Genomic DNA, 10,040 nt, shown 5'->3' with positions numbered 1-10,040 from the left:
TTTTGTTTTTGTCTACAGGTGTTTATTTTACAGTCTAACTGCATAGTCCCACTGCTAGTACTTCAAGTATCACCAAGAATATCGTTTTGCTTAAAACTATGACCTTTTCTAGGATAAATAAACGATACATTGTTATATATACTTTAAGTGATATTCCTTGGGTTGTTCTTTTCTTCTTCTTCTTATCATTATTATTAGTGAATAATTTATTATTTATTTGTGAATTATTATTATTATTGGTATTTTAATTAATCTGCCAGTTAATTACTGTTGTATACGCGTAGAAGATGTTTTAATTAGCGTCCACATTTTTCAGTCACGGAGGCTCAGGATGCAATCAGGTGACATGCGCACTCGACCCTGTTACCGAGTTTGTTATGATAAGTCGAGGCCTCGGACTAAATTAGGAGCCAACCCCCCGTGTTTATCCGGGCGAATCCCGTAATGGAGGGCATGGACCTGGACCAGGAGCTCATGCAGAAATTCAGCTGCATGGGTACAACAGACAAAGATATCCTCATATCAGAATTTCAGAGACTTCTTGGGTTTCAGCTAAACCCCGCAGGATGCGCCTTCTTTCTGGACATGACCAACTGGTGAGCTCGGGGACTCGTATGGCCTGCTGTTTGGTTAATGTTAGATAATATATAATGTGTACCAGCTAGCTTTCTGTGTAGCAGCATTTTTTGTACAAAGATAGTCTGCCTGAAAAACAAACAAACAGAAAATATCTCTGAAAGTTTTGTCCTCGCAGAACAAAAGCGTTTACGTTGGCCATAGAAGCGTCGGCTCAGTGACGGCTAACGACGTTGAAGAAGCGTAACTAGCTGAGTCAGTGTGACTCCGACTTTTGATTGCCTGTAACAGACACAGTGAAGGGTCGCAAGATTTGCATACCGGTGGAAAATTCCGTTGAAACAAATACTTTTTCGTTTAGGCACAACATAGCACCGAAGCGGATGCTGTATTTGACAAAAAACATGTTCACGTGTGTTAGCCTGTTGTTAGTCACCACTTTTATTCTGAAAAGCTAGGACGTACAGGATAGCTAGCTAACTTAAACTGAACTAAACGGATAGTTAGGATTTATTTCAGTCTTTTAACTTGTTATTCAGTGAGTTACATGAGTACCCTTTAAGATACCCGTTACCTTTATTGTCGATACAACTACAGTACATTGTGTCTATACTTTATTACGTAACCCATCTACATTGAAGTTGCAGAGACGGAGCTCAAAGATCACTGAAGCTCAGATATCTGGTTGCGCAAACCAGATCAATCTTAGCCGGACAGAATGTATTTCAGTTTTTTCACGTACGGAGGGTACTTGACAAGTCTTGTTTTTTAGGAAAAATGTGACTTCCGGTGGCATGTTTTAACCGTGAAACAATTCGCGGTGCCATTGCAGTGTACGGAAGCGAAAATGAATGTGCTGCTGAGGGGAAAGGCCATTTTGAAGTCATCCCAAAAATAGATTTCTCTGCGCATATGCGGCGCTGAGCCAGCTAATGCGGGTCTGTGGAAGATCAACTGTTCCAGCAGTGCGTTCACTGGGAGTGGGGCTGTTGTAGTATCACGTGATCTCGCTGCTCTGCAACGGGGTTTCTAAAAATAAAAACTGCTGGTTTATGGATGACCTGGTGTCACGGGAAGAACCCATCCTCAATGTGTCATACAGAAGCGTGATCTGTCTCCTTGTGATGCCTGATGATGGGGATGATTTTTGTCAGTGTACAATTACTAACTTTAAATGAAGCATGGAAAAAAAAGCAAAAAAACAAACAAACCAAATGGCTGAATTTAACCTTCACATGTGTGGAACGGCTATAGCCTGTAGAATCATTTATCAACCAGCTGTAAAAACTGAGGCGTTACTTCTGCAACTGTATTATAAGTGAATATTTAGATTTACTCAAATTTCTGTTTTTTCATTCTTAGGAATTTACAGGCAGCCATTGGAGCCTATTATGACTTCGAAAGTCCCAACATCAGTGCACCCTGCATGTCCTTTGTAAAGGATGTGACGATTGGTGAGGGTGAATCCGTTCCACCTGACACACCTTTCACAAAGACCTGGAGGATACAGAACACCGGTAAGTCAGCTAGAATAAGAATATCACTTGTGTTGGAAAATAAAATAGTAACAGTATTTCCCAATGGTTGACTGCTTTGATGGGATGGGTTGTCTGCAGTGGAGACTAATGTTGGTCTGTCCAGTTTTGGCTTTAGATGAGTAGCACTTGTTGGGAGCTATTATTTTACCTTTAGTTGGCTAGAGAGTTGTTGTCAAGTGGAGTATAACTGTGTTTTCATCAGCATCACTCAGACATGCACATAAACACAGTGACAGCCATAGACTGAAGTCTGTTGACCGCAGATATACTAAAGTGTCATTATAAGTGACTGCAAAATGCATGCACCGCTGTGCTCTCAAACCCATTGATTTCATTGGCAAAACAATTTGTCACTGGACAAACCGCAGCACTCAACCTGGGAGTGCTTAAAGACACTGTGGTCATATTTTAACAGATATGAACTTGGGCTAAAACACTGTAATGACTGCCTGAAATTCTTTCTTCTTGTTGGCTGACCTGTGTGTAAGGCCAGTTTACATTTCTTATATCATCCTCCTAATAGCTTTACAGCTGTATTAAACCTGTGGAGGTACATAGGAAAAGACATGCAGATATTGCACAAGAAGTTTTGAAAAGTCCCTATTTTGCTCTGTCCTTCAGCGCTCCCAACAAACAGCATATTGAATCCAACTGCAAGCACCGTGCACGTGGCATCCTGTGCAAAGGCCCTATTGTGTATTCAACAAATCTCATTTTATTTAAATAAGGTGGCATTACGTGTTACATAACTGAACTGTGGCTCTTTTGATTCGCTTTTCTTGTGTCAAAAATGTTAGGAAAAAAAATGTAACTTTTCAAGCAACAGCAAATCACTTGTTTATTTAAATGCTGCAGCTCTGCCTCTAGCCAACCAAGGCACATTATATAAAAATATTCCAAAAGAATGAGGTAGTTGGTTGAGCAGCCTGCCATTCAATACTGATCTAAAATAGAAGCTGATCATTGGTTAGTAATCACTATATCGTACATGAGTACAGTTCGTAACAAGAAAAATTGTCTGTTTGTCTTCCAGGTGCAGAGTCATGGCCTCCAGGAGTTTCTCTGAAGTATGTTGGAGGAGATCAGTTCGGCCACATAAACATGGTGATGGTGCGTTCTCTAGACCCGCAGGAAATGACTGATGTCAGTGTGCAGATGCATAGTCCTGTATCTCCGGGTATGTACCAGGGCCAGTGGAGAATGTGCACAGCTACCGGACTTTTCTATGGAGGTGAGAACTACAACTTTACTTAAAAAATGTTAAATGGAGTTACTTATCGTGATGATAAGTAACTCAATTTTTATGATAAGTAACTCCATTTATTTATTTATTTATTAACTTCTTTTTTGTTTTGTTTTTTTAAATGTTTTTGCTATAAGACAGCCAAAATGTGTTTCCTGGTTGATTCTGATGGCATAGGATTATGGGGATTTCCTTCAGAGCTAAACAAGGGGTTGGAGCCATAAGTAATATATCAGCTGCTAGGGCTGTTCGATATAACGATATATATCGGATGACGATATAAAAACATTTATCGTTTCATTTTACGCTATCGTTTGTTTCGTGGTGTCGCAAAATAAACTGTTTACGGCAATATTTTTTCATCTTTTTGATGGTCACTGTAGTGGTTATATTAATTTCTTAAAGTTCTCTCTTTCTCATAACCACACTATGGATGGACAAGCGCCTGTTTTTATGCGTTGTCATTACCAACAACGATCGCGTGTCCGCTTGTTTATTTTCCACATAAACCTTTCACAATAAAGCTCAAGATCCTGTTGAGACTTTTCAAAATAAACTGAATCACGTGAAAGAGTATGCAGAGTATTTACGGATGAGAAGCAAAAAAGAGCCGTCAGGTGCTAAAAAATAAACCTTAGACTCAAACGTTAGAACAGGCTTTTCCCTGCAGCACGCTGTGTAATAAATACTCACGAAGAAAACGGCGGCCGTTACAACTTATGTCAAAAAATGTATTGTTTCATGCATCGGTTAAAACACTCGACTCCAGGTACATGACGCCCAGCTGGAAACACTTCACGCAAGACGAGCTGCCCGAGATTCACAGAATTTACAGAAAATGTTAAATTTTTGTGATTTATATCGTTATCAGGATGATAGATGTCTTATATTGGGATATGAGATTTTGGTCATATTGCACAGCCCTATCAGCTGGTACAAAAAAGAGAGAAAACTAGAAATATTGTGTAGGAAGACATTAATAGACCTACAGCTGGGGGATAACTTACCTAAGGTGCAAGTAAGTTATCTTCAATAAATGGAATTTCTTGAATAAAAAGACAAAGTGACTCTAATGAAGTAATGTCATCTTTTTGTCATGCTAACTTACTGTTCAAGGTTTAAATTCTATTGTGGAAGCACTGTGGTTGAAGCACTGCTACGCAGATGGTTATTCTTCAGAGCTTTGTTGGAATCTTATTTGGTCTTGGACTTTTAGACAGATAAGTCAAGCTATTTGTAGAGTGCCTTTGTTTGGGGTTTTTGGGCTTTGTTATGTATACACAGAAAAAAATGTTCAAATCAAGTAAATCTTATTTATATACCTTGATATCACATTACAGTTTTGCCTCAAGGGGCTTTACACGGCACACAACAACCCTGTCATTAGACAGTTAATTAAATTAGTCACATTTTGTTTGTGATTCATGGCTTACGTAAGCTGCTGACGCTGAATTATACATGTCGTCCAGGCTTACTTTGTGTTGACTCTACAAAACCTAAAACCATAGTCAGAGATAATGGTGTTTCGACAGTGGTTATCAGCTTTCTTTGTTATCTCAGGCCTTTTGCTGATGGAAACGCTGTATATAACCTACTCCAGACAAGACTAGACTATGCATTTACCATTAGTTACCATGGTGATCTAGGCAGGTAAAGCGAGACCCACTGTTGGGATGCTAACAGCTCGGACATTAGGATCACCATACATTGCTAACCCATTAATTTTGCTACACTGTACAATGTGCCGTGCCGCAGTAACAGGGAATTATTAGCACTTCATCTTCATTAATGAAGATGAAGTGCTAGATCATTTTGTATGGATGTGCTGCAATAAAACTATTAATTATTTATCATTAAATTAATTGATTTATGTCCTATCAGGATGTCTCTAAAGACTTCTCTACTTACAAATTAAGCTGGAGAGGGATGTTGAATTTAAACACCGGGCTTTAATATTTCATCACAATTATTTCCCACCTAAAATAGTTTCATGCTGACTTAAGGAGTAAGAAGAGGGCTGCAGATCAGAATCACATTAAGTCTTTGAGGATACAAGGTGTGAAGTGTAGTCCAGCCTAATTATTATACAGTAAATATTTTGTAACCGTTTGATTTATGGGTATTGGGTAATATCCTGCATATAGACACAGGTTTAGTTACATGTTATCAACTCTATGATTATGTTTAAGCACACCATTGTCTATTTACAGATGTAATTTGGGTGATCCTGAGTGTGGAGGTTGGAGGCCTCCTTGGTGTCACACAGCAGCTTTCCTCTTTTCAAGCTGAGTTCAACACCCAGCCTCATCGTAACCTGGAAGGAGATTATAACCCCTTCGCCTCACCAGAGAAAAACAAGTGCCCTAACAGCAACAACAACAGCCTTCACGATGACAGCAACCATAGAGTTGCAGAGGAACATTGGGAGGGAAGCCCAAACCAGCTGCAGCAAGACCAGAATGGACTTTCACAAAACTCTGTGGATATATTAGCAAACAGTCTACAAAGCAATCTATCAGTAGTCTCTTGCAACCAGGTGAGACATATCACAGAGCCACAACATTGTCTGTGCATGTTAATGAGGGTTGAATCACACTGAATCTTCTGTGGACAAAATTAAAAAGTCAACATTTGCCTTTAATAGATTATCCCGAGTGGTGGTGTGCTCAGAGCACGTATTAGAACTAAATGCAAAGTTTACCAGATGTAATTTTGCAGTGTTGGCCAGGACAGCTCCATGCTGTTGTTGGTATGGCACAGACTAATGTAGCTATACTGAAAAATATAGACTTTAGACACCGAAAATCTGTAAAGCTGCTGTTTAGCAAGTTCAATAGTTTGGACTTTTTCTGCTCATGTCAGCACCTTTTAAAATCTACTTTTAATGTTTGCAGTTGCTAAACAGGAAATACCCTACGCCCCTAGTCACACAGGCGTAGAGATTAGTTGGTGATGCCCTTGCTGAGTGGGTGCTGGAAGTTGCTAACAATCACTGAATTAGTTGCAGTGACTGTAAACTGTGAAGCTATGTTTTCTGTCTGTTGTTGGTCTACTACTACTACTTTTTTTTTTTTTTAATCCTTTCTCTTTGTTGCAGGGTATACAGGAGCCCTATCCATTTGGGCACTCTTAAATCATGGGACTTGTGAAGGAGTGAAGCAGCACTAAAATCATACCTCTGGAGTCTGTCACACCAACAAAAGAAAGAAGAGGTTCGTCAGTAGAGAGTGGAGAGTGTGGAGATTCAAAAACACTTTATGCAAAGTCCAGTTAGACTGAATATCCGGAGGCCAACGCTCCTGACATGCAGCTCAACCAACATCCTGCACCCACTGTATGCACGTGTGAATGCTAAGTTAAAAATGAGTGCTATGAGTCTTTTGAGTGATAACTTTTTTTCTTTTATTTTTCAAAAAAAAAAAAATTTTTTAGCAGTCAGAGTACCCATTAAACAGATGACAGGAGTGTGTGAATGTTTGTGTATTTGTGTGTGGATTGTGCAACATGAAAAAAGAGAATTTGGAGGAAAAGCCATTCACTTTGCCAACTGATTCTCCGGTTTCTACTCTGATTTATTGGTATGTTGATTAGGTTTGTGGACTCTTTGTTGTCTAGACTACTAAATTCCTGAAACATAATTTATGCATTTTTAAAGAAACAATATTTTCCAAAAGCTTATTTGAAGGTTAGATAAGTCTAAACTGTGTTTTTCATGCCACATACAGTATGACCAGTATTTTATAAGCCGTTAGCTGGAAGTTTAGAAACAGTGCAGCTTATTTAAACAAGAGGGAATCGGCCAAATTGAAGCTAAGATCAGAGAAACAGAAGTCTCGTACATTAATTACAAATATTTTCTGACATAAATTATTTTGTATTATTGGTAAATGTTCCTGACTTCATAGTTGGGTCATTAATTCATACATTAATTCATAAAAAGTTTTAAAAAACTAGATTCCTGCAAAGTATAAGATGCGTAATTCAAGTCATATAAACAGAAGTAAAGACATAATTTCTCATTATGAATCCGTTTGGTTGTTTGTTTACTGCTTCAAATTCAACTTAAAGCTGTCTTGGAAATGTTTTTAACATATTAAGTTGAATGTAAATGATGAATGTAGAAGGGGAAAATTCTTTTGGAAACATATAAATTTACCCAAAGATTCTTAATGGGATATTTTCATTCAACTGTCAGTTTTATTCATGTTATTGTTGGTTTTCATCTCGTTAAATTTATGTTTGAGAAGTTCCATTTAAAAGACTACAAACGGTCTCATTGATATTTCTCATTTAATCACACGCTTGATTTTTTTTTGATTTTTTTATCACCAATCAAATAACTGATTCATATCTTCTTCTTTTTTTAAGTAATGTTATTCAGCATTTACTTACTTGCTAATCTATGCACTGAGTAATGAACCCCAATGGCAAGGCCTCAGTGTACCTTTTCTCCTTGGTAAGAAGGTGTGTTGTTTTTTTTATGCTGTGTGTTAGATCCCTGTCATATCCTTTTATGTTGAGGCCTGTAACCTGATGAGAGTTGACGTGAGAACACCGTTCAGCTGACACTTGAGGATCCATGAGATCTAAATGTTGCTTAGAACAATGTGCATTTCCTGTTAATAAAGAGAGAGATTAATGTTTATCTTGCTATCAGAGGTAGTTATTGTCAATTTAATGTAATATTGCAAAGTTTCCACTGGCCAAAATGAATTGCAGAATGAATCAGTTGGCATTAGACTCAAACAGCAGCACATTTAGGTGAGTGAGAAGCAAACAGATGAAAGCTTATTTCTGGTATGTTTGATGAATGTTTGTATGATTAAATTATCAGTGAAAATGAAAGCCTGTGTGGTCATGCTTTTCATGGTTTTATGAAGCGACTCACTAGCAGATTCCAAGAAAGAAAATTAAACCTTTAAATAATGGCTGTTATGATGGTGGCTGTATGTTTTACTATGAGAAAGTGTAAAGATTAAAAAAAAAAACAACCCTCAGGAATATTTCCAGCACCTTGTTGAATCTATGACATGACAAATTAAGGCAGCTCTGAAGGCAAAAGTTTGTCCAACCCAGTGCTAGCAAGGTGTAACTAGTGAACGTATGTACAAGGAACGAAAATGTGTCTAATACTTGGTGATTTCATCATTAATCTTAAAAGGGCTTTTCCACCTGTGACAGATTTTTAAATGCTGCTTATTAACTGAAAAAAAAGAAAACGGCAGCAAATTCTTCAGCCTATATAACAGTCTATATTTATATATAACGCATATATAAATATAACTTTCTTTAAAGTCTTGGTGTTTCGTGAACACATGTGACATAGGTTGGATGATACTACTGATGACATTCAGAAATTCTCTGAATTGCTCGGAGAGCTGAAATGTATTTATCAGACACATTTGTCACTTTTAAAGTTAAAATAGTTGCTGCAGTGAGTTTATTTATAAAGGACCAATGAGAAGAAAAGGAGAAAAGTTTAAAATGCTTGTTTGGAGTCCAAGAATTAAAAAGATGTGCTTGAAAATCAGCATAACACATCCACAAAAGATCCACCTGAGTGTTGGACAGTCAGATCCCGGAGCGGCATTACTGCTCAGCTTCAGTGTAGCAGTATCAGGTCTCCTTTTCATGTATAGCATAACCAGGGCATGGCACACCTGTCTCAGGTAGATCCGGTGATCTCTCTAACGTTCCCCTAACTTCCATTCCGGGAAGTTCCCCATTAAGGTGATGAATGCAGCAATGAAGTCATTTGTCTTTAAAACATAACACTAATCTCCTTTATAATGTATCATTCTTTAATTTAAGACCTTTAGAAAAGATGAACTAAATAAATAGTTCAGTTTATTAAAAGTGGAACTTAGTGATCTTTGAAGGTAGATGCTTTCTGTTTTTCCAAGGTTCGATGTAAAAAGTGCCTAGTGGACTAAAAAAAGAACCAGTCAGTGGCTCTTTCTTTGGCCTTGGCTCTTCAAGTGCCCCTCTAGTTTTAGAATTGCATTTTCTAATATTCCCATCCAGGTATATTTAATTCAAAGTTAGGAAATGTTTTATTATTAAACCAGTCTTGATAAATAGCACTTTTTATGTGTCAGTGATATGGCATGGTTTATTCCCATGCTCTACAATAAAAATAAATAAATTGGTAGCACGTTATAATAATGTTGCACTATTAAGCATTAGTAAGGTATTAGCAAGTGCTTCATTCATCATCATATAGCATTACTCCTCCTTAGTATGCCATTTATAAAGACAGATATAATATTATGACTACGACGATGATTCTGATTATTACTACCAGTGATGTCGTAGCAGTGGTAGCTGTAAATGATGTAACAGTAACAGATGGATAAACATATATGTATTTATAGATAGCATAATAAAGCGGAGTAATGATAAATGATGAATTAAGAACTTGCTAATACCTTGCTAATTTCTTGTAGCGTGACATTATTATAAAGTGCCACTAAATTAAATTAATGGTTTAATAACGAATAACTCCAAATCATGCTGTCTATAGACAAAAAAAACACACAGAGGCTACTTTTTTGTCAACAAACTTGTTTCCCTTTCAAACCAATATCGCAATATTGACACCATCACAACAAATTTGATTTGGGTTTTTCATCACTATCGTCATTATCTGTGATCATAATCATCTTTATGCATATTTAAATGAA

The 10,040-nt window shown here is 37.4% G+C and overlaps 1 protein-coding gene across 1 annotated transcript; it reads left to right on the top strand.

Moving 5' to 3' along the window:
• The first annotated feature begins 354 nt into the window (after positions 1-354).
• Positions 355-8,220, top strand: LOC146645356 (protein ILRUN-like). Its single transcript, XM_085394281.1, has 5 exons — positions 355-596; positions 1,939-2,093; positions 3,148-3,345; positions 5,568-5,893; positions 6,455-8,220. The coding sequence occupies exons 1-5, from the start codon at positions 445-447 to the stop codon at positions 6,488-6,490; spliced, it is 867 nt and encodes a 288-aa protein (XP_085250407.1). The 5' UTR covers positions 355-444; the 3' UTR covers positions 6,491-8,220.
• Positions 8,221-10,040: the final 1,820 nt, after the last annotated feature.

The sequence above is a fragment of the Rhamphochromis longiceps genome, linkage group LG20 (genome assembly GCF_057381845.1).
Source record: "Rhamphochromis longiceps isolate RC_006_pf linkage group LG20, R_longiceps_female_GT1.1, whole genome shotgun sequence".
Classification (NCBI taxonomy): domain Eukaryota; kingdom Metazoa; phylum Chordata; class Actinopteri; order Cichliformes; family Cichlidae; genus Rhamphochromis; species Rhamphochromis longiceps.
Note: the sequence above shows the minus strand (reverse complement) of the source record. Positions and strands in the feature narration are given on the sequence as shown.